Genomic DNA, 25503 nt, shown 5'->3' with positions numbered 1-25503 from the left:
TATTTATACAAATCAACATCATGTGAAAGGATGTGGGATAACTTCTCCTTCTCTTCCACTCTAAACGAGTCAAGTGGGAGTCGCAATACCACCACTACCTATATAAGTCGACTTGCAAACCTAGAGTTCATTCATTCACTCTGCATCTGTGAGAAAACGTTAAGATGAATACTCAAAAAATAGTTGCTGCATTAAACAGAATATCTGCTATTGATACTAATAATTGGATAGACGAGACAGATGATGAGGATGTCAACATTCCGCTAGAGGAAGTGATAGTTGAAGAAGGTGTTGGAGTTGAAGAAGGTGTTGGAGTCGATGAAGTGGAGATTGACCTTGAAGTCAACGAAGTTGAAATTGAGGCTGAGAGCGATGAAGATGAAGACATGGTCGTTGAGCTAGTCGTGGATGGTGAAGGTGAAGATGAAGGGGTTGTAGCAGATTCATCTGAAGGTGATAGCGCTTTGAGAATCGGTCACCGAATGCTCAACATCACCGATACCTTAGAAGATCCTGCCGATTTATATTGCGTGATGAATGCGCATGTGCAGATCGAAACGATTGATGGCAGCATAAAAAAGTTATGTTGGTGCTGTTTCCGATTTTATTCAATAAGGAGCAATAACGGTGGCTGGTATCAACACGTTAATATCCACGATACGGTCTCTATGATGGAGATGGGTCAATATTGATGTGAGGCATGTGAAAGACCGCTTACGAATTTCACGAGAGTATCAGCTTGCGTATTATGCAATAATGTGAAACCTGTGGCAGAATAACCTGGACCTATTGGTCAAAAAAAAACAACAGCCCTTTTCAGGGCTGCATTATTCACACAAACAGTAGTTAGTTGTATTAGTATTCATAGATTATATGACAAATAAATACTTTGACTAATAAAAAGTCCAAGTTGGAAATTTGTTAGTCTTTGAATATCTATACATTATATGATAAATAAATTACTACTTTGACTGAAAAGTCGAAATTTAGAATTTGATAGTCATTGAATATCTATGTATATGATGAGTACTACTTTAAATGAAAGTTGAAGTTGGCATTTTGTCAATCATTGTATGCATATAATGATGAATACTTTCACATACATACATTTTGTTTGAGACTATAATGTTAACATAATGTTAACAATGGTATGAACCTGTTTCTGTTTGAAAGTATAATGATAGCTCTGAAAAGATCTATTTTTTTTATTGTTTCAGTCTTTAATTGTAACCCTAAAAAGGGCTGTTTTTTTATTAAACCATGCAATGATATGGACTAACGCTCCTCATCATCAGAAACAATAATTATGGTATCGTCATCTGAATCAGATGATATACTAATCACATCATCCGCATTATTATCTAGATTGTTATCGTCAACAGCCATCTCAAACTCTGCATCTATGTCCTTCTGAATACCTTGTTCTACTCGTTCTGCGAAATCATCAGGAAGATTCGCTGCAGAAATTGAGCGAAGGTCATTATTATGAAAAAACTAATAAGAGAGAGGGAGGAAGACACTGCCCCAGCCTCGCAGTGCCTCGTGTACACCAACCAAAAAGTGTGTACTCTGTGGAAGGAAAGGAAAGGAAAGGGTGGGAGAAACAGGGAAACGATTACATATCGTCGTCGGAATTTAGGACATCATCGTCTTCAATTAGGATGGGAGATGGTGGAGGACTATCCTCGATAAGGATTGGGGGTGTTAGAAGTCTGATATCGCCAGCGTCATCGTCGTCGTCGTCATCGTCATCATCTGTGGTGTCTCTAGGTAGTGGGTCACCCCATTCGTCATCCCATTGGTTGGGAATCGGATAATCCCCGTCCGATAGGTCAGCTTCATCACTCCCAGTGACATGCTGAACCTGCATCCTGTAGTCATTATTCATGAATTCAAAGGGAATGTCATGAGGTGCCGTTGTGGAGTGAACGAATCCTTCCTGTATAGATGCATAGTGAGGCATCTGAGGCTCCAGGACACTATAGGGCTCAGTAGTTGAATCAGGTTCCATCTCGATGCTAGCTGATCAACTGAATGTTTCATCAGATGATTCCTACTTTTATACTCTTGAGAGGGAGTGGGAGAGGAGTGGGGATTGAGTAGGGGTAAATTGCAAAGTCACATAAGACATATTCAATGAAAGAGATACTTGAATGGATAAAATACAAATGAAATATACTTGTCGATTTCATTTTGAAAAATGTCTATTTTTTTTATTTTTTAAATTTTCTTCACATGAAATTATTTACAAGTGATTAGAGAACACCAAAATTGATGTGAGGTATTTGTCTAGAAGAACTTGGAATTGAAATAAAAAAAATTAATAATAATATGAGGAAGTGAAGAAAAATGCTCCAACCATCGCATTGTTCAATGTGTACCTACCAAAAAAAGAATGTACACCCTTTATTTCACTTCGTTTTCCTTTATTTAATATAAACTTAACAAATATGAACTTAAAACTACCATAATTAAATATTCCTAACTAACCTAAAACTAATCTCATATTTATACTTAATCTACTAAAAAGGGTCCATAGCAGTCCATAACCTTTTGTGTAGCTCTATCGAAGAGGTCGCCGCTTCACACCTTTCCTCCAGAGATGCAATATCACGATCTACTTCGGCCATTTCTTTCTCTAATTCCCTACGTCGCTTAACCTTTTCACCCTTTAGGCGGTTTATGTTAGTCAACGCGGCCTCACTAGATCGGGCAGCATGTTCTATTTCTTTGCACCTCTATAGAAAAGTATTCATCTTTTCACTCACTTCTCCGATAGGCTGTCGCACTGGCACCAACACCTCAGGATCCGCCGGTGTCGCTGGCAGCGGTGGTAGTGGCGCCACCAACGGAGTCAATATGACTAACTCCGGAGAAGACGCCCTCGGAGTTTCCAGTGCTGCTGCAGGTGGTGTAGAGGCCCTCTTACGAGAGGTCGACCAACTACCTGCATAAGGATCAGTCCTATTCCAAGTAGCTCGGTACTTAGGAATAGGACCAAACCTCGCTGTAGGTCGTTGGCAAACCTTCTTCACAGCCCTGACTTCCTCCTCCTCCTCGAATAAGTCAGGGCTGGTAGATCTGCACCTAACTCGCAAAGTGGTTGCCTGGTCACTGGTCACCGGCCCCGAAGTGGCTGCCTTCTCCTGGTCACTGGACACCGGCATGATGGATGCCACAGCAGCAGGGGGGGCCTTTCGGGCCACGCCCACCGCCTGGACTCTGCCCAGGCGGGCGGGGCCTCCGGCCCCTGGTAGGCGGGACCTCTGGCCTCTAGTAAACGCGTAAACGCGCGCTTCGCGCGCGCGGAATGCTTTCACCATTTATTCCCAACCTTACATCTAACCGAACACCTAACCTAACGTATGTGTGAACCTACCTTAGCCTAACCTAACACCTAACCTAACGTATGTATGAACCTACCTTAGCCTAACCTAACACCTAACCTAAGGTATGTATGAACCTAACCTAGCCTAACCTAACACCTAACCTAACGTATGTGTGAAGCTAACCTACCGTAAATAATAACCTAACACCTAACCCAACGTATGTATGACCCTAACCTACAGTATGTATAAACCTAACCTAACCTAATCCAACCTAACCTAACCTATCGTAAGTATTAACCTAACCTAACCTAACGTATGTATGACCCTAACCTACAGTATGTATTAACCTAACCTAACCTAACGCGGGAGTAAATTCACCATGTTGGTTCAATTAATACGTCATCTGTTGGTTTTGGTTTTGGTTCTATTATTCTAAAATTTGGATCAATGTCCAGTCCTGGATATCCCAGTCCACCTGATGGCCTGACTTTATGGTTTTTCTCCAAAACTTCAACTCTCTGTTCCAGTACATCATATTTTTTCATTGTAGTCGCTGTTATGTTAGACATAGCATCATATTTTTTTCATTGTAGACGCTGTTATGTCAGACATTTTTATCTCTACATCACTTGTAAGTTTGTCAAATTTACGAGTGAAAGTTATCCGAGCCTCTGCAATTTTATCATCGAATGCTTGACGTGCATCGCGAGCAATATTACCTATTGTGGATTGTATTGCAGCTTGTAGGGCTAGAAGTATGACCTCCTTTGCTCCATTAATTTCCCCCTCAAGATATGATACAGTTACACAATCACTCTTGTCAATTGGTTCGCTTGTATTTTTCAATATTTTTCTTTGCATGTCATAATGACCATCTTTTGTTAATTTAAATCCATTGCCGGGTGGACCTCGGATGACATTACCACCCCATTTTCTTTTTCTGACAAATTTATCGATTGTTTTAGACATTGTGCACCCACGATGATTCTTTTCAAACGGATATTCCTTTCATTTACATTATACTATATATTGCAGTAATTGATTAGGGAAATAGAAATAATATAAATAAAATTTTTATCATTTTATATTTATTACAGTAATACATATACATACATACATAATACATTAATATCACATTACTTCTGTCATATACTATTAATTATAAATGGCTACATAAATATTAATATTGAATTTTCCGGTTTTGAAGATATTGAATGATATTTCATTCATTGATCTCGTCAGGTAATAAATTAATCAATTGATCCAATGGAGTCTTCTGAAATTGTGATTGTTGAATTATATTGGTTATCCAACGAATGTTATCATTTGGATCTTTTTGATAAAATTCAATATCATTATGACCCCAAGAAAGAGTGTGGGTAGTATTCGGAATGATAAATCGTTTATCGTCATGGTATGATAATGCAACTTTATTCTTCAATTCAGTGTACATATCATGCAACACGCTTCTAAACGAATTCATCTTTCTAAATATCATACCACCATGTTCAACGATTTTTTGATAATCTTCACATGTCAATTCATTTTTTATAACTGATCGTTTAACCCCTTTGGCTTTTTTAAATTCAGCATCAACGGATTTCATGTAATACGCTTTTGCACCTGTACCATAAAAGCTCATGATTGGATCATTCGGAAATTCATCTTTGAAGTTACCCAAGATTGAACTTGTTACTGTAATATTGAATTGGTTAACTATACTGTAATTGGATGTATCAAACCTACTTATGTTACTTTTCATGAAATCATAAAAATTTTCTGTATTTACTTTCAAAATGAGTGAGTCGGTATCTATGTACAGTAAAGAGACATTTTCACCAAAGTGTTGTTTGATGCATCCATAGAAAAAGTCGTACATGACTGTTTTTGATAATTCTAATATAGAAAATCCCAAATATGATGGTTTATCATATGGACTTTAACTTTACCCAATTGAAAAGCAACGAAATTTTCTGTGAAAATTGAACAATTTTTGAAATTTGGTCTGGATATGAGAGTGCTGGCACCTATATTTTTCTTTATATTTTCCCAATGTGTAACGAGTCTAACATCAATTCGATTATCGACAATCTCCATTGTCTTTCCATATACCGCATTAATCATTAGTTTATAGAAATCTTTAACAGAATTGTTGTGAGGCCTATTACGCATTTCAGTATTGAGATCTATATAGGGTTTCATCCAACGTGATTGTTTGAATTTCAATACTCTATGTGTATTCATTACAATCAAACCATTTTTGATGGCTTGCTGTAGATTTCTATAATGAACAATATATTTTCTTTTATCATTCAAATTTGGAATTAATTTGGGAATTTTCGATTGTGTACGAGGTGGTATTCATTTTTCAACTAAAAATGGAAGATCAGAATGTTCATCATGCAACTCTTGTGGATAATGAATGTCCACTTCAAACACATACTCATACGGACTATCAGAATTTACATTCATCACATCAAGGTTAAGAATTTCATTAGGTGTCAACCATGTAAATTCACTTGTTGGTAGAGGTTGTGACATGCTATGACCGTATAGATTCGTTGCATCTAAATATGTAATGAATGTGGAAGGTTCATTGGGATTATAATTTGGTAAAAATTTATTATTTGCTTTATGTTTCCTCTCACTACACTGACTAATTCCACCTCGTATACCTTTTTGAAAAAAGTTAATCATATCAATGTCAGTTAGTAATTCCAATTCAATATTCGTATACTTCAACATAGCATCCCAAGATAATCCAGGTGCAGTGTAATAATGTGCTGGATCTAAATTATAAATCTCCAAACTTGTGGTGCGAAAGTTTTCAAAAATATCACATAATAGCAATACATCCGACTTCAAATACATATCAGAGTATTCACCCAAATTCTGACACTCGAATAAATTCCACACATTTCTAGCCCTATCATAATCATTTTCTGATATGTGTACACAAATGAGTTTGTCATAAAACTGATTTTTTGTTGAAAGTGATGGATAATTCAATTTGTCAATGTCATCAACGAAGCTATATGGAAATACACCTTTCTGCCTCATCGAATTGAATTTCTCAATTTGTGGGAAATGTTTATGCATCATCAACTTTCTCTTCATTCCTATACAATTGTTTTATGAATAAATGGCAATCATAGCCGCTTAAATTGTGGAAAATAATAGGTACAAAGTTAGGGATTTTGAAATTCAAATTACATTTGGAATGAGAGGCATGTGATCTTTTCTTTCCTGTAACATGACAATGATCTCTAACTTTGACTTCACCATCAATAAATGTTTTATTACATATACCACAAGTTCCGGCTGCAGCAAATTGTTCCTCTTCTTCGAGGGTTTGTGCATCCATTGGTATAGAGTATCTGAGATGATTTTCATATATCTTTTTCAAATCATCTTCAATGCTACTCACAAATTTCTGATCTGCATCTACACCCCTATATGTAACAAATTTTGATAAATCATCATTATATGAACATTTTATCAGATAAGCAAATGAATATGGAGCATGTTTGAATGTTTTAATCGTGTATGAACTTTCTGGATTTGGCTCATTCACGTGAATCGGTTCAAGTACTGATTCAAAATCAGCATATACTATAAATGGTCCCTTATTTGTTTCTCAAAATTTTCAAACATTAATTTATTTTCCGCAACCATCCGACCATATTTATTGATCTTAAAATTGGTGGTTTGTGTTGTTGTACTAACGAGATTACCATCATTCATCTTATGACGTAAAAGCAATCTCTCGCTGGAAAAATATATCAAACATCCATCACAAAAATATTTTTTGTGATCATGAGCTGATAGTTGACTAGAAACTAATCTTGAAAGATCTTTGATCCAACAATAGTGACTATTGCCGGAGTCATCAGTTATAAGTAACAAATTGACATGTCTCTGGAGTCTTCTCTGTGAGTATCGCAATGGACCAATCACATCATACTTCACTTTACCCTTATCAAATTTACTCTCTAAACCGTAAACATTAATTGAAATATCATTCCTATCTTCAAATCTTTCAATACTCTTATTATTAACTTTAACCGGAAAATCCATACCTGTGACATCTAAAACATTGGAAAAATGTGGATATGACGTAACTTCGGACACTCTACCATTTGCAGGATATAATGCTGATGTTATAGCCCAAGCAAAACAGTTTTGATCTTCGTTACGAACATTCACGACAGCTTTCCTCCATTCAATGCATTCAGGCAGCTTCACATATGAACGTCCTCCCAGTGGACTGTATTTATTAATATTGACTTCGAGAAATAGTATTTTTTCACAAGTCCAACCTAAATTACAAAAAATAAATATTACTACTCAATCTCGTTGGAATTTACAAAAAAATTAATACCTGAGTCACGTTCCTGGAATTCAGTCGTTTGAGCCACAATTACATCACGGAATCCATCAAAAACAGCATTAAAATCTGAAGATTGGTCCACTATTTTATTTTGGGAATTAAATGACTTCGTTTCCCTCGAATCTTGAGTCTGAAGAATATAATTCCCAAAAACTTCCATATTCACCTTGATGCTTTTATGGATCCTGATGGCCGATTCCAGTAATTCAATGACCTTCTGCCTAATCTCATTGGAAAATAACATGTAGTCAGAGGATACAATCGAACTCTCAACCATGTACGTAGCAATGCGGCAATTGAATGCATTCGTTATAATTTGAACACCTTCAGACAATTGAACACATGCATTATTTTTATGACTCATGGTTCTTCGGTGAGAGTTAACTTGCGTCATAGGAATTGTCACATTACAGTAATTGCAAGTATACATTAGTGTTGCATTATCCACTCTCATCCGTTTCACAGCAGGTCCTCCTTGGCAACTCTGGAGCTGATGCCGACGAAGATTATCACTACGAGTGAAAGATTTACCACAGTCACAGGAATACATTTTATATAATAGTTCTCACTAACTCACTTGTTGTGAACTGACATAACCAACACTCGTCCGCTTCTTAAATACACTCTGATAGGACCCGTCAAGATGTTATAGCCAACCCCACTTCTCAACTACATGCGCCAAGTTTACTTCCCAACTGAATGCGATAACAGATATCGATACGAAGAGGCAGTGGTCGTTGCGCTCTCGTAGAGGGTAGACGTTAGGCAGACGGTCCTCGACTGCCGTGGTGTCACCATCGATAGCGGGGCTAGAGCGATGCGTTACGTCACAACCTTCATCGCTTCGGGAGAGGTGAGGGCAGACCGATGAATACGCATTACTCAGCCACACATCGTGGAGTGAACATCTTGCTCTCTTACCGTTGGACGGATGATGCTGTGACGTCACACCACTACTAACTTGGTGGGCTCACACCGATGAAACATTCATTACTTGAGGATCTTCGAAGTATGCAGACGTATGTTTGTAGATAGACAAGCACATGATGAAACCATGTACCGTGCATTCTCTCACACACACACACCAATCAAATGTAATTACGTCACAATGTCACACACACACCCAAAAATCTCATATGAAAAAAAAAATTCTGAACGATCCCTGCATCAGACCCTTTAAGGTCACATCGCCTTGATGTTACTAAACAACAACAACAAAAATGCAATTAATATGTCATAGTGGTGGGGGGAGGCCCAGAACCGGCTGTAATCTGCTACTTATATCAAACAAATCTACCCGGTGACAAATGCGTGTTTTCAAATACAGAAAAACCGCAGTTTCTGTAAATTGGATTGATCCAAAGGGTTGTGTAAATTGTATCACATATAAAATCTTCACAATTTGTTTATGTGCATTTCACGTATTGAATTGCTATCAGCGAAACAATATTGAAGATTATTTGAAACATATAATAACCTATTTTTCCTTGAAAGTTCAAGTTCCCTACGGATTATTAGCTATAAAGTTATGCTCGTCCTAAAATACCCCCATTCCTGAGACTCAAATGGGCCGAGGAATCTTCTTTACAAAATGAAATTACTTTGAAAACCTTTTCTGTATGGATGAGAAAAATCGCAATAGCACTCTAGGAAAAATTCTAATATATTTTCGACCAAAAAATATGAGAAATGTCCCAAATGTCAAAAAAATCATAATTTGACTAACTGTTGCAGTTTAAGGGAAAATGCAGATAATATGTGTATCAAGCTTCCACATCTTTGTCTCGACATCCGATATCACATGCTAAACACACTTGTCCGATTTCTCCGCTGTGACTCTTTTCAAAGCCTGATCAAAAAGTACTTTGGGATCCGCAAATTTGAACGTGGTGTTATGGTGAGCTACAAAATTCTTCACATCCGCCCATATCAACTCGATGGGATTGAGCTCGCAGTGGTATGGAGGCAGGCGAAGGACAATTTTGTTTTGGCCTGCTGCCATCTCATCGACTATATATTTTTGGTATTCAAGCTTGCGCTCCTTGACAATTTTCAGTAGCTGTACTCTTAGCATTGAGTCTTCAAAGCTAATATTTTTTTATCGCAGCCAATTTTGGATTTCAACCTTCTTTGAAGACGTTGTCGGAATCTTCTCTAACCGTCGCGAATGATAAGGTGCATTGTCCATTACAATCACAGCATTATCCTCCAGATGGGGTAGAACTTTGGAAAACCACTGTTCGAAAGATTCACCGTTCATTTCTTCGTGATAATTTCCAGTTTTCTTCGACTCGAAACACCACAGCCCTTCAACAACAAACCCATTCTTATTGCTGATGTGACAAATAATAAGCCGTTTTCCTTTACCTGGAATTATGAAGAGGTATATAAGTAAATAAAACAAATACGAGGGTTACTTTTTATATATTGAGATTGAGGCAGGTCTTAATATAAATATAAGTTTACCTGATGGATTTGTTAATCCGGTGGATAGTCCATCTAGAAAGGCCCTCCTAGATGAGGTCACAGTTTCATCGACCCATACTTTAGGGGTAGTATGACCAGCATCAACCCAGGTTTCATCCATATAATAAATTGTTCTCTGTTGTTCCCTATAATATTTAATTTTGGTCAAATACTCTCTCATCCATAACACAATTTCCTCTCTATCCAATAATAAACTATTGCGCCCTCGTTTTTTCCATACAAAATTCAAATGTTTCAATACTTTATGGAATGCTGACTGCTTGAAACTTGGCAATAAAACCTCTTCATTTATTTCTGTGAGTACTTTGTCTATCGTGGGTATTTCATTTCTGAAATGGTTTCACGATTCTGATTTGTATTCGGTTTGGAAAATGTATGATTTGGTTTATATTCCCGTAAAACATTGTAAATGGAAGCGCAACACACTCCAATTTTATCGGAAACTTTCGATACGACTTCGTTGACAGTCGATGTCTCAATTTCTTCCACTCTTTCTTGAACACATTTAAAATCACTTCTTTCATCTCAACACTCAAATGTCTTTTTTTGGATTGTTTCCTGGCTGGACTCAGAGGATAGCTCATAGTATCATCAGCAGTGTCTGTACTGGACATCTTGGAAAACAATTTTAAACAATATACTCTAACGCACGCCACACAAATACGCAAACGACTGATTACAACCCTGTGCTGGTACCGAACTCGTACCAAGAAGGCGAACTCACCAATGAATGCTGCCCTTTCCATCTGACACTGGGCGATCACGTGAACAACACGCTTCGGTTTTGTTTTGTTTTACTCTATCTTCGATTTGGATAGACTTTAGATATCGACGAAAAATGGAAAATTGTGACTTTGAAGAAACTCTGTTTTTACTGTTTGAAACCAGGTCATAATATCCACTCATGTAGATTGAAACAAAAGTGTGGAATTGAAAATTGTCCGAAATTCCACAACAACATGTTACATAACCTTGATTTTACAAAAAAAGAAAACGAAGCCTCAAGTTTTTGTTCAAACCCAAATGAAGATGTCGGACCGGAAAGTCAAGTTGAAAAAATATATTTCTTCCAACAAGATAACCCCACAATCCTTCTTCGAATAATTCCCCTGAAACTTCGAGGACCTAAAAAAGAAATTTCTACTTTTACTCTACTGGACGAGGCAGCTACGACAACAATGATAGACAGCAAAATTGCCCATGAATTAGGACTGGATGGACCGGTTGAGTGACCCTGCTACCAGTGGCTTAACAATGTTACCAAAAATGAAGAAAACTCCAAAAGAGTGACAGTAGAGGTATTTTCAATGAAAGAGAACTCAAAAACATACAAAATGAATTTGAGTTCGAACTGTAAGTGGACTTTCACTTCCAAGACAAACTATTGATGTCGAATACCTGAGTAGAATCTATCCATACATCACAGAAGCAGCTGTACTTTCCTATTATGATGCACAACCAACAATTCTTATTGGTCAGGATCAATGTGCTTTGACTAGTGCAAGAAAAATATATCAAAGTTACTGGAATGCACCGTTTGTATCAAAAACATTACTGGGATGGGTAGTACATGGCAGATACCCCCAGGTAAAAGTTGCTGATGAATCGTCTTCAATATTTCACGTTTATTGTAAGTCTCAAGAACAAATTGATGAAAATATTCACAATCTAGTGAGAGACTCGTTCAAAATTGACAATTTTGGTATAATAAGCCCGGAAGAAAATGGAAGATCTAAAGAAAATGATAGGGCGTTGAAAATAATGGAAAATACCATCAATCGAGTTGAAAATCACTTTGAAATAGGTCTACTGTGGAAGAATGATGAACTAACACTACCTGATTGTAAAGCAGAGGCACTTAATCGTCTAAAATGTATAGAGAGAAAAATGGACAGAAATATAGGTTTTGCGAAAGATTATGACGAGAAAATTGAAGAATATTTGAAGAAAGGTTACATTCGGAAGCTTGATATTACTGAAGCAGAGAAAGGTCGTTCTAGAACCTGATATTTACCGCACTTTAGGGTAACTAACCCCTCTAAACCGGGAAAATTGAAACTAGTCTTCGATGCAGCGGCAAAATCGAATGGGGTCAATCTCAATCAATTTTGTGAAAATCTCGACAGAAGAGAATCGCATTTTGCTCAGATATTCGAGACATTCCACCAGGTTTTCATTCGAGATGAGGATTGCTCAACCCAGCGCTTTTTCTGGCAAGGAATGGATGGGTATAGAAAACCTGATATTTATGATATGAAGGCAATGAGATTTGGAGCAATTTCTTCTTCCTCGATGGCACAATTCGTTAAAAATAGGAATGCTGAAGAATTCTCTTCAAAAATTCCAGAAGCAACCAGGGCAATAATTGACAAACATTATGTAGATGACTACCTGGATAGTGCAGAAACAGAAGAAGAAGCAATTCAACTGATTCTGGAAGTTATAAAAATCCATGGGAAAGCCGGATTTGAAATACGTAATTGGATAAGTAATTCTCAGGAAGTGATTGACAAAATTCCTGACGAAATCATTAAAATTTCAGCACTTTTGCTCAAAAACCTGAGAGAGTATTAAGACTCGGGTGGAATTGGACTCAAAAATCTTACAGAAAGATTCCCACAAAACGGGATGTTTTGAAGGTGGTCATGTCTGCATTTGACCCGTTAGGTTAGGTTAGTATTTAACAATTTTGCCTATCAAAAATTTTTTTAAGAAATAATACTTATATTTTACGTTTCGGAGGCCAAAATCTGCCTCCTTCTTCAGAAATGGGTGAAAAATTCGAATATATTCTTTGACATCTTCTTTGACATCTGTCGAAGAAGTAAAGAAATAAACTATCAAAAAAGGTATAACTGCGAATATATTCGAATTTTTTATCCATTTCTGAAGACGGAGGCAGATTTTGGCCTCCGATTTTGACATCTTCTTTGACATCTGTCCTCCGATCTGGCCTCCGATTTTGACATCTTCTTTGACATCTGTCGAAGAAGTAAAGAAATAAACGACAAGTGACTGATAAATAGAAGATTTTTCTTTGTGAAAAATACTTTGATTTTTACGCAGTAACTTATCGAGGTAAACTAAAAAGTTTGCCCTTCTACACTTGTATAAAGTTCTCCATTATAATTTTTATATTTTTCCGATTGTGGAAGGTAACAAGTACTCAAAAAAGGTCGACAAAAAACTGTTTTTTTTTTCTCCACAAAAAATGAATTTCGTTGAATATTAATATTTCTCTCGGCTACAAATTCTGATTCTTATAAGTTAAAAGTTAAAATACGGTATTAGTGCCACCAGTATGAGAACAAATTAGTCCAACCTTTCCCGGGCTTACTTTGTGCTTGGTTATTTACCCCGGTGTTCAGCTTTACTCAATGAATATAATTGGGCGCGTTAATCATGAGTGTCGCTGAATGTTTTAACCAAAATCAGTATTGTCATATTTTCCACTTTCTAAGTGTAAACTCGATTAAAATTTTAAAAAAATGTTCTTTGAATGATCACGTGATTGGATAAGACATTGTTTTCAATGAAAAAGATTCACTGGCGAATGAGATGTCACTATAGAAAACATATCTACTAATTATGATAATTATTATTATACGATGCTCCTTTATCTATTGTATTGATACTAGTTGTCGCGCGAAACTTCGTTTGTGTGGAATTCATTATTTTGGTTTTTCTAGATGTTATAACAGCAAAAAGTTCTCATGTATTCTCCTATTTTTCCCTAATCACTTTATTTGAATATTACTGGAGTTTTTTCCCAACACCAAATCGTTATTTTTACACCTCGACACGTGTTTCGATCACCAAGTGATCATCTTCAGTTTTATCTTCCTCTTGAAGATGATCACTTGGTGATCGAAATACGTGTCGAGGTGTAAAAATAACGATTTGGTGTTGGGAAAAAACTCCAGTAATATTCATTACTACACCAAAGGTTCCAAACAGTATATCACAAGTACTTTATTTGAAGTCAGGGTTATTGGCGACTAAACAATAAACACATTAAAAACAGTGAACTGTATAAGTGTAACAAGTTAACAAGTGGCATATCTTTGATTTATAAGAAAATAGTTTAAAAAAATATAAATATATAGTTAACGAACAGATTGAAATAAATCAAAACCCTAATGTTTATTGAAGCTTACCATAATATATGACTTAAAACCACATCCAAATGAGATTAACAAGCACAAACGTACAGGTAGGTAGGTAGGTCTGAAGTGAATGGGTCTATTCGACCCTCCACTGCAACCCATAAGGGTTTATTGTGGATCACACCTATTCACACTCGGCCAAATAAACCCAGCTTCTTAACGAAGCCGATTAGTTTGTATAGTGAGTGGTCTTTCAGGTCAGATGGTGAGACAAAAGTACAGACAAATATTCTAAAAATTATTGTTTTGGGCTCTTTGCGTTAATAATCAGTTCCACTTTTATTATACGTGTTAAAATTCACTGCAAAATTCAGCCATGCATGGGCAAATGACATATGTATTAATAATGAATATTCACATTTGTTTCAATGAGACCTATTTTGGGCGAAGAAGGCATGATAATAAGATACTTAAAATAAAATATATGCTAAGGGTAATAATACTTCATAAAAATTCAAACATTTTAAGTGAAACAACAACAAAGAGATGGACTCATATTGAAGTAGTACATGCAGATACGGAATCTTATTTTGAAGAGTAAACTGGTTTATAGACGTGAATAACGAAACGGTTTTTTCATTTAATCTTAGTTATAGTTTACTGCATTTTTACTTTCTCAAAATCGATAAGACTCGTTAGTTTTCTACTTTTGAACTTTTCAATGAAGTGAATATGAAGAACCTCAGGAAAACTAACTAGTAACAGGTAACGATCAACTTGTTTTAAAAGTGAAATCACCCAAAGGGAAAATCATCTCAACTATGTAATGGAAAACCATTATAGAACTCACAATAACAAAAAGAAGAAATAATTTGCCGAGTACCTATACTTTTCCTCGAATATAATGAGTAAAACTCGAAATAAATGAGTTCTGGAACGCAATTAAAAAGTTTATTATCTACGTGTAATTTTGCGGCAAAATGTCTGCCTGGGAAGATGAAGCTCATTTTATTGTTTGGAGCAGAAACAGAAGCCAGCCGAAAACTTATGTACATATTTTATCTAAATTACTATCAAAACTTCTAAGAATTGCAGGGGTTGCTATTAGTTTTCATAATAAATTTACGGTTTCAGTAATGCAGACATGCCATATCATTACCCTGCTGAAGTTTGTCATTTAAAATGTATTTTCTCTAGATGACTTGATATTTAAATATCATTTGTAGATTCGAGAAACAGCAAGATTATTTATAATATCTGTTATCAACGGGTTTGATGTTGATGAAACCTGTGAAAATCGGAAACCGTGAGAGATACAAGGTCGGTTAAATTAAGAAAAAGATATCCATTTCAGACTTTATTCAAATGAAGTTTTAAAACTAAAATAATTCCAGAGTTATTCGGAGAGAAATAACATTTTTCATTTTGTTATTAAATAATAGGTATATAAAAAATTAAAAAACCTATTCCCATTGCCACTTTTCAAGCTGTGCGAGATGGCGTTTACAAATTTTCAATCCGACGTTTCGTCTCCAATTCTAATTTTCAATATGGATCGGAAAAGAAATCATCCTTTTCAAGTTACCCTTTTTGTCGACATCTTCACCATATTATCATAATAATCCTTCAATTAGTAAATTTCAGAACGTCATTAAGCTCTGAAATGGGTTTTCTTGGAATGTAATCGACTTTGTATCTTTAACGGTTTCCGATTTGTTCATGCTCAGTTTATCTTGAACTTATGACATAATATGTTTCAATTCAATCGATACAACTTTGAATGGATTAATATTGAAAATAATCAATATAACGTTTTTTTTCTAGATCACAAGAAAAATTATGTGGGAAAGAAAGGTTCTACTTCTCCATCTTTATATGAATTAGTAGGAAGCCAAAACCTTTTTTGTTTCCCAAAAATCAACCTCTCCTAATAATATACCCCTTTCAATTCAAAAAAAACTATGTATCTCATGATATATGTGAGAAAACATTTCAGTATTCCGGTGAAATCAAACTCAGTCTCTTTGGATTAATGATTCTCTACAATATGAAGGATAGAAAAACAAAAACGAAACAAGACCTTTGTTCAAAGGTGGTTGACAATGTTTCGTGGTGTATTTCATCAGTTCGGACTTCCATTGTCTATTATAATATAAATTGATTTGAAATCCCTAAAAAAATTAAAAAGATTAACCGAAAATAACAATTTTATTGAACAAAAAACTGAAAATTACAAAGAAATAACATATAAGCAACAACCAAAAAATAAAAAATTGAATTATCAATAAAAGCTGAAAATTCAAAAAAATAGTTAGGAATTTTTTTATTTTTAATTTTTATTTTTCATTTTTTGTTAATGATATTTTTGAACTTTCAGCTTTTATTGATAACTCAATTTTTTTTGTTGTTGCTTGTATGTTATTTCTTTGTAATTTTCAGTTTTTTGTTTAATAAAATTGTTATTTTCGGTTGATCTTTTTAATTTTTTCAGGGATTTCAAATCAATTTATATTATAATAGACAATGGAAGTACGAACTGATGAAATACGAAACAAAACCGTTATCAACTGTCAATTACAATACAATTTTTGGTATAGATTTAAAAATATTTTAAAATTCAAATTTGTTCAGTTGCTTACTCACTACTCAGTTGATTACATATTCAAAGTCATCACCACATGTGTCCATTTAGATTTTGTTCTAATCACATCTCGAAGGCACTCATCTATAGTATATAGGGGATAGACAAAGAAAATACTAGACTATATTGTATTGAAAGTTGTTTTTGACATAATTAGTTCCACATGAGCAGTGGAGTTAGTAAATAAAAAAATCTATAAAAATCAGAAGTAGCTTTATTACTTGACAATCAATCTACGAGGCACCTCACGAAATCATTTCAAAACTTCTTGCACAATTTCACCGTTATTTTTTCTTTAACAATTTTGCGCTTAGCGCTAAGTATACATAAACCGTTTAAAGAGTTTTCGGTCATCGTAGACCGCAACCATGCCGCAAGGTCGTACACGGCTGTGCCAACGAAATAATGATAGCTTTTCCTGTTACCGAAATGAAGATGTCTGCCTCCTTTATCACATCTGTAAAGTCTAATTTTTCTAGGTCTTCACTTTGTTCATCTTTATTTTTCCACAATTTATACCACACTTCCGCTTCGTATTCAAAAAGAGGAAGATCATAGTACCTACTGGCAATAGAAAAGCTTCTGTTCTACGTGAAATGTCTAAAGTATTCTGACTGTCTCTGTCTGCCTTACCGCGATGATTTTCAATAACAAAAATAATTCTCCTGATATGATTCGTACATGTGAACAAATCTATAAATGATTGGAATTTAGTATACCTATGTATTTTGTTATTGTGAATGAAATTATTATTTTAATGAATATTTTTGAAAATATTACATATTTAAAAGTCAGGGACGAAGCGAATGCGGCGATACCGGCTGGGGGTCCGGCGCGGTGGCGCGTTTCTATAAATAGCGCCTCGAAGGCCGCGCTTCGCCATATATCACCTTTATGATTAGCAGCGATCGCACGCGTTTATATGTATATTTAGTATCATCATTGCACCCATGCGGAGCCGTGGTGGATCGCTAGTTTCTTATATATGTTTCCCTTGACTGTGAATGATTTTGTAACCATGCAAATTGTCCCAAATCATTTATTTGAAAAGTTTCTGTTCCATTAATAAATAGAATTGAAATTCACATTAATTAATGAACAGGCAAAATTCCTAAACATTTCATTGAGACCTCTGATATTAGGATAACATTTAGCTGTCATTGGTTTTGTCCACTTTCATTTCTAATGGGTAGTGGATTATTTTAATTTCAACTGATTCATTTTGAAAATTTTTGATAAAATTGACCATCATAAGGGTTCAACAGGTATATAAACATATATGAATCGGTTTGATGAATTTTCAAGTAAAATAACTGAATATAACGTGGTTTGTTTAGAGATGAAAGATACTGAGAATTCGAGAACAGAAAAGTAACGTCTCATTGTGAGATTTTCACTGGACAGTTCACAGAACCGCAACACGCGTTTCGCTATAGAATATCTTCATCAAGCGTTTTTATACTGACTAAATTTTACTCAATTTGTGCTGTATATCACAATTTGAATCATGACCTTCTACCCAAGTAGTGACGCTCATTATTGTTTCTTGAAGCTTCATAGGACATTGATATACTCTGAAGATACGGTGCTCTGGTGCTCTGGCTTTCTACAATCTGAAAAATAAATGAAGCTTAATAAATAGATAGTCTACTGAGGCGTAATAAAAGGCAAACTTAGACATTCACCCTGAAAAGTTACTGCCTAATATAAACCACTAAAGAGTCCAATCAATCAGTACCTTGTCGTATTCATGAATTGTGACTAGAAATTTTAAAAAAATCAAAAAAAAAATCAAATATTCATACTTAGCTTTCTTTAGTGGGCAACAGTTCAGTGTCTACGACACATGAAAGGATCCGAAGTGACTAGTGAAAAACGCATTAAAATATTCAAATTAATAATATCTCCAAAAATTTTAAGAGTAGGTACTCACTAGAATAAATAGATGATTTCTCTTCAATTGTTGTAAAATTTCAGATTTCTTTTCAAAATGAGTTTTGGTGATTTTTTATTGGGTTATTGAAACTATTTTGCACGAATATAGCTCACCTAAAACCTCATTGCCCAAAATGTGAACTTTCATTTGTATCAAGTTTTGGCAAAAAATAAATGAATTAATTCATATCAAAACTGAAAACTACACGATCTTAGAAAGTTTACCTACGTTTTTAATCATTTCAGCTACAGCAAAAGTTGAAATAATCATATTTTCTGAAGTTGGGAGAAGCGCCGCATTAGCTTTCTTAATTTCGCAACCATTTCCTATAGTTTCAGCTAATGCAGAGTGAAATACGAGAGGAAATGTGTAGAATCACACCCTGACGGCTGTGCAGCAATTAATCGTCGTCACATGTGGAGCGTTTGGAACCGTCACCGTGTCCAGGACAAAATGTATGCATCAGCGATACGCATATTCAACATAAAATGCATTATTTATACGTGAATGTGCCGTCCGAAAGATATAATCCCGTTCCCGTGGTCTGCGCTCAGATACATACCACACAGGTATTCCGTTCTCGACAGAATGTGTGATTTATTATTCCGGAATGACGAGCATTATTCATAAATCATCCTGTATGCACGACGACGAACGCCATACTTTCAATGCGTCGCCGCCACTTTGACGAGTTCCTTTATATTTCACGTATGTTATGAGATGAAATACACACATCGGAAAGTCTAGGGTTATTTTTGATATTTTCATAAACTACCTAGGGATATTTTTATGAAAACGAATGAAAATAGATTCAGGTAGTTGTTCAAATTATTGTATTGGTACATCTGCTCACTATGTGAGTCTGTTGGTGAATAAAAAACGCAGAAATGATTAAAAGTATTTTATCGAGAGGATACAAAAAACAACTTTTTTACAGTCATCTAAGTGATTTCATCTAGTTCATAGTATAGAGTTCGGCCCTCCACTCAAGTTTTCGAAGCGAAAGAGATTCCATCTCGCAGCGAGAGAGATTCAAATTGTGCGACCTGTTGAGAACGAGAAAAACCAAGTGTGATGTTTGCAACTGTATTAAATTATTATCATCAGTAGAGTTGTCCCTGTACCTTTTGAACTCATGTCAGAATTTCTTATCCTTTGGCAGCAACAAACAGCTGGCATTGAATATTTTGTTTTTCTCCGTTACTCCTCGTCACTGCTCATTTTGAAAAGAAATCAGAAGACTGAATTGTTTCACCTTCTCAGTCAAGATCAAGGTAAACTGATAGCTGCGAGCTAGAAAAATCGCCCCGAAAGATACTCGGACTCCAAGCGAGATGAGTCTTGTCGTCCACTCATGGAGTCTATTCTCGCTTTCAGCTGTAAGTTTATCTTGGTCTTGACTATGGTACAATTCCGTAATAGAAGGCACCAAATTCTCAGAAATATTTGGTTGTGATTAAAGGTTGTGATTCTATATATTTTATCATCCATTTATCCTCATCTGTTATATATCCACTGCAAGAGACAGATTAAGACAAAAACTTCAGTCATTTCTGGGAATTTAGTGCCTACTATTTTGTAATTTTAGTATAAGATGGTGAAACATTCCAATCTTCCAATTTTATTTCAAAATGAGCAGTTCAAGTGTCAAGGAAAATATTATGATTTATTGCAATTCAATCCTTTCAAGGGTTAAGCTCGATTTTTCTCAATCTCAACAAGTTGCGTGGTTCAAATCTTCTTGCTTCAAGTTCGTTCTCGTTTAAAACCTTGTCGTCCCTCAAGTGAATCCCAATTCATGTACATAGACAGTCAAGCAGACTTGAAACCTCACCACCTGAGTGGAGAGCATAAGGCCCTTCAGTCGCTACGAAAAGGTTTCGAAGCGAGAGAGAATAAAGAACTGCTCAGCTTTCTATGTACATAAATGAACTGGGATCCACTGACGGGGTGAGAAGGTTTCAAAACGAGAGAGATTGGAACACGAAGCGAGAAAGATTGAACCGAGCGTCCTGTTGCGAACGAGAAAAGTAGAGCGTATCACTTTGAGTGATTGAGTTATACAGGTTGATAATCCTTGAATGATTTTAAGAAAAATTCTTCATATGAACATAGGTCCGCAACCGCTTTATATCTGAGGTTTCAAAACGAGAGAGATTGGAACACGAAGCGAGAAAGATTGAACCGAGCGACCTGTTGCGAACGAGAAAAGTAGAGCGTGACACTTTGAGTGATTGAGTTATACAGGTTGATAATCCTTGAATGATTTTAAGAAAAATTCTTCATATGAACATAGGTCCGCAACCGCTTTATATCTGAGATTCAGGATGTTGAAATTTGACAAAAACTCATTTGATATCTCCGAAACCACTTTGACTTTTTTTCAGTTATGGTACATGTGAAGCATGTGAAGCATGAAAATACATTTTTCGATGATGAAAGTTTTCTTAATGTCCATCACATGTGCTGCCATATTCTTTATCAAAATCATGATATATCATTACCCTTTTTAAAATTGATATTATTTTAGTAATTGCCCTCTATCTTTTGATAAACACGGTCCCCTGCCTTCTTTCGTCTGGCGAAACGTTTTTGTGGTAGAAAATGAAATGCATTCATTTGCATATTTTCTCTCATTCTCAATTTTACAATTGTGGTAATCAAAGAATCTAGGCAAAACCTTCGAAAGTTTTTATTTGAAACTTTTGTACTATTCGTGAATTATTTAGTTGTTGTAATGAAAACGCATAAAAACGAAAATCAAAATAGCTGTTCAAAATGTCCGCCTTCTAGAAGTATGCAAGCTACAGCTCTCCTTCTCATTGACTCTCGTACTCTTTTTGGACAATTTCTGGAGTACCTATTTCTTATTGCTTCACGGAAAAATATCCAGCGATTATAAAAGTTTTGAATGAAATATTCGCGTCAGAGCACTAAAATGAGCAGGTGCACTCTTGTGCATAGAACACATGCGATGGGAGACCATTTTCATGAGAAAATAGAGAGGACAATTACAAAAGTAATATTTATTTGGAAAGAGGGTAGTGGTGTATCATGATTTTGATAAAAATATGGTTGAGCATTAATCTTTATTAACACTAGGTACTGATGAGCATTTGAAAAATCCTTACCATGAACAAAATGTAATTTTATGCGTGCCCTACATGCACCATAATTGGAAAAGAAGTCAAGGCGGTTACTGAGATATTAGGGCCAAAATAATTTTTTTATTCAATTTCAATATACTGTATCTCAGAAATAAAGCGGTTGCAGACCTATATTCATATGTAGAATTTTTTTTGAAATCATCCATAGATTATCACATTCAGGATCAGCATTCAACTATGAAACACCCTGTATATAGCCGCACATTTTTGTCATGCGTTGACACCAATAAATCAAATATTATCTTTCATGTTACTTGAATTATTTGAATATTACATATTCAAAACTCATTACTTCATCATGAAAAGAACCGGAAACAGTTCGAAAAGTTTGTGAAAGTCTTATTAGATACTTCCAAATCTAATCAGAGTCATTGTTTTTCGAGTTTGAAAGCCGTGGATTTTTAGAATTTCTTCCTGATGTTTCGCTGGCGCGAGTGGCTAGCTTTTTCAGAGGTTTAACCATCATGGCTTGCTGTCCGATGACATGTATATATTGCAGATGTCCTGAAGAAGGTAATAAAAAATGCCGAGAACTCGACATGAATAAACGAAAGAGCCCCCTGTTATTTCTTTTGAGTACGGAAATGTTCATTGCCCATGGCTCACTAATAATATTCTAAAGTGTAGGCCTAAATAAAATCAGTAGGCAATGGCATTGAGAAATATCGCTTGTTCTTCATTACTTATTTGAGCCATTTCTGAAAAGTCGCAGCCAACTGGCTTAATTAGCTTTTGTCATGTGCTACTCCAACACTGTCAAATTTTACATTTTTTTCGAAATTCCTCAAAAAATCAGTTTTTTGTAAATTTCGAAAAATGTAAAAAAAGGTTGTTCAGTTTCCAATTTTATATCCTTGCTCGAAATTTGGACTCTCTACTGTCACTTCGACTTTTTTCCAATTTTTGTAATTTTTCCAATCTTTCGCTCTTTCGATTCGAACGAAACATGATTCAAATTTCATAATTTTCATGAATACGAGACTTCAATGTCATATCTTGCCCAGAAAATACCCGCATTGGCATGTTACCAGGAAAAGAAATAATTACACCTCAAGAAATTCGTCTTTGCTGTTGCAAAGTTCATCTAGTTTTTTCATTTCATTGTTAAACTGATTCGGATTTTCAATGTATGGACGTTGATATGTCAGTAATCGAATAAACGTAATTTTTTATCTTCATTCTTATTACAAACACACACACACACACACACACATATATATATATATATATATATATATATATATATATATATATATATATATATATATATATATATATATATATATATTATATATATATGAATCCGCTTGCTTTGTTTGACCCCTTTCTTGAAACCAAGTGTTGTCTATCCTTTACACTTGGCTGTACCGTACTGACGAAGGCTAAATAGCCAGAAATACGTGTCTGCGGTTTGCCCACCTTCCTATGAGTGCTTTGTCCAATAACCTTTTTCCATTGATAATACCATCTCACTCAATATCCCTCTATCTTTTTTGATTTATCTTGGACACGGATGTCACGCAGGTTGCTATAACTGCTCCCGTGACGAAGTTGGGAGTTAGTCCCTGTAATCACAAGGTCTTCCAACGATGACACGAAATCGCAGTTGGCCCCTGATGATGAATCCGCTTGCTTTGTTTGACCCTTTTCTTGAAACCAAGTATTGTCTATCCTTTACACTTGGCTGTACCGTACTGACGAAGGCTAAATAGCCAGAAATACGTGTCTGCGGTTTGCCCACCTTCCTATGAGTGCTTTGTCCAATAACCTTTTTCCATTGATAATACCATCTCACTCAATATCCCTCTATCTTTTTTGATTTATCTTGGACACGGATGTCACGCAGGTTGCTATAGCTGCTCCCGTGACGAAGTTGGGAGTTAGTCCCTGTAATCACAAGGTCTTCCAACGATGACACGAAATCGCAGTTGGCCCCTGATGATGAATCCGCTTGCTTTGTTTGACCCTTTTCTTGAAACCAAGTATTGTCTATCCTTTACACTTGGCTGTACCGTACTGACGAAGGCTAAATAGCCAGAAACACGTGTCTGCGGTTTGCCCACCTTCCTATGAGTGCTTTGTCCAATAACCTTTTTCCATTGATATATATATATATATATATATATATATATATATATATATATATATATATATATATATATATATATATATATATATATATATATATATATATATATATATATAACGGAAAAAAACGTGAGCTCAAGCATAAATAAAAGCCGATTCATCAGACCTCCATAAGAAGAAAAAAAGGTCTGTTTCTCCAAAACATCTGTCTTAAATCGCAAGAATCGATTTCTGAAATGAATACAAATGCATCGCAAACAGAATTGGATAGAAATCAGCTCATTTCAAAATCTGAAAGTATAATCAGGCGATTCCATTGCAAATAACCTGTGAATAAGTTTCATCAGAAAAATGAAGTTATATTCGATCTATTCAAATTGATATTTCAGGGGGTATACATTTCATTTGAAACAGAAAAATGCATATTTTTCAGCTCAATCAGAAATGTATACCGAAACTGATAGAAAATTCATATATCATTGATATTCATGATTATATGGACACCATAGGTATCCATAAAATGATATGATGGTATGCATCAAGATGAGATGATGATCACATTATATCTTATTGAAAGATTAATTGTCATATATAATCAAATCTATTCGTTTGTGATATCTGATCGATGAGATCGAATGGTCTGGGGGCTAGAAATGCTTGACATCTTTATCCTAAGTTTTTTTTATTTTTTCTGGTATGATAATAGTATGATAATTCTCAGAGATAATTGATGAAGATTTCTCCTCATCCGAGTTTTCCATTTGTGATACATGCCATAATCAATTGATAATATGAAATTATCAAATAAGGTACATCTGATGATGCTAACTTGGTTAGCGAAACGCGCGTCAAAAAACAGCAATTTTTGTTCTGGGGAACAAAAAGTGTTTTCAATAGTTATTCACACCAATTTACGAATAAAACGTTCTGGGTGTTTGTGTTGAATTTTCAATAGAAGGACTCCATCTCAAGTGGCAGTCAATAGTTGTATCTGAATATTTTATATCGTCAACGCATTTTATTGAAATGTTATTTTGTAGATTAGTTATCTACAGAGAGTTGAATGCAGGTAATGATGTTTTAAAACTTCCTGGAGGTAAGAATGTTGCTATACCTTAATTTATAGTCAAAAGGTCATGTCTATAATTTTGCTAACATAATTTTCAACTTTTTAGTCAACACCAAGTTTTTTTCTTCAACGTCATTCATAAAAAAAATATAACAATTCTTATGGAAAAGAAAAGTGTGACTTTTAACCCCAGGCCGGGGATGGGTGTCACAGTATCTGGGACAGGTAGTCACATAGGTAATTAAGGGGTATAAAAAAAACATTCAAGTGAATATTTTCAATGAAAAAGT

At 35.3% G+C, this 25503-nt stretch overlaps 1 protein-coding gene and 1 long non-coding RNA gene across 2 annotated transcripts in view; both read right to left on the bottom strand.

Annotated features, from left to right (window-relative positions):
• LOC141480963 (uncharacterized) overlaps positions 1-25503 on the bottom strand; it is a 193500-nt gene that overhangs the window by 138497 nt on the left and 29500 nt on the right. The window lies entirely within an intron of this gene.
• LOC141480954 (uncharacterized) lies at positions 6819-8329 on the bottom strand. The gene is made up of 2 exons (XM_074171705.1): positions 7711-8329; positions 6819-7648 (listed from the first exon to the last, which is right to left on the bottom strand). The coding sequence occupies exons 1-2, from the start codon at positions 8267-8269 to the stop codon at positions 6942-6944; spliced, it is 1266 nt and encodes a 421-aa protein (XP_074027806.1). The 5' UTR covers positions 8270-8329; the 3' UTR covers positions 6819-6941.

This window comes from Leptinotarsa decemlineata, unplaced genomic scaffold (genome assembly GCF_025532065.1).
Source record: "Leptinotarsa decemlineata unplaced genomic scaffold, Ldec_3_MD MMD2_tig00000035_RagTag_RagTag, whole genome shotgun sequence".
NCBI lineage: Eukaryota > Metazoa > Arthropoda > Insecta > Coleoptera > Chrysomelidae > Leptinotarsa > Leptinotarsa decemlineata.
Note: the sequence above shows the minus strand (reverse complement) of the source record. Positions and strands in the feature narration are given on the sequence as shown.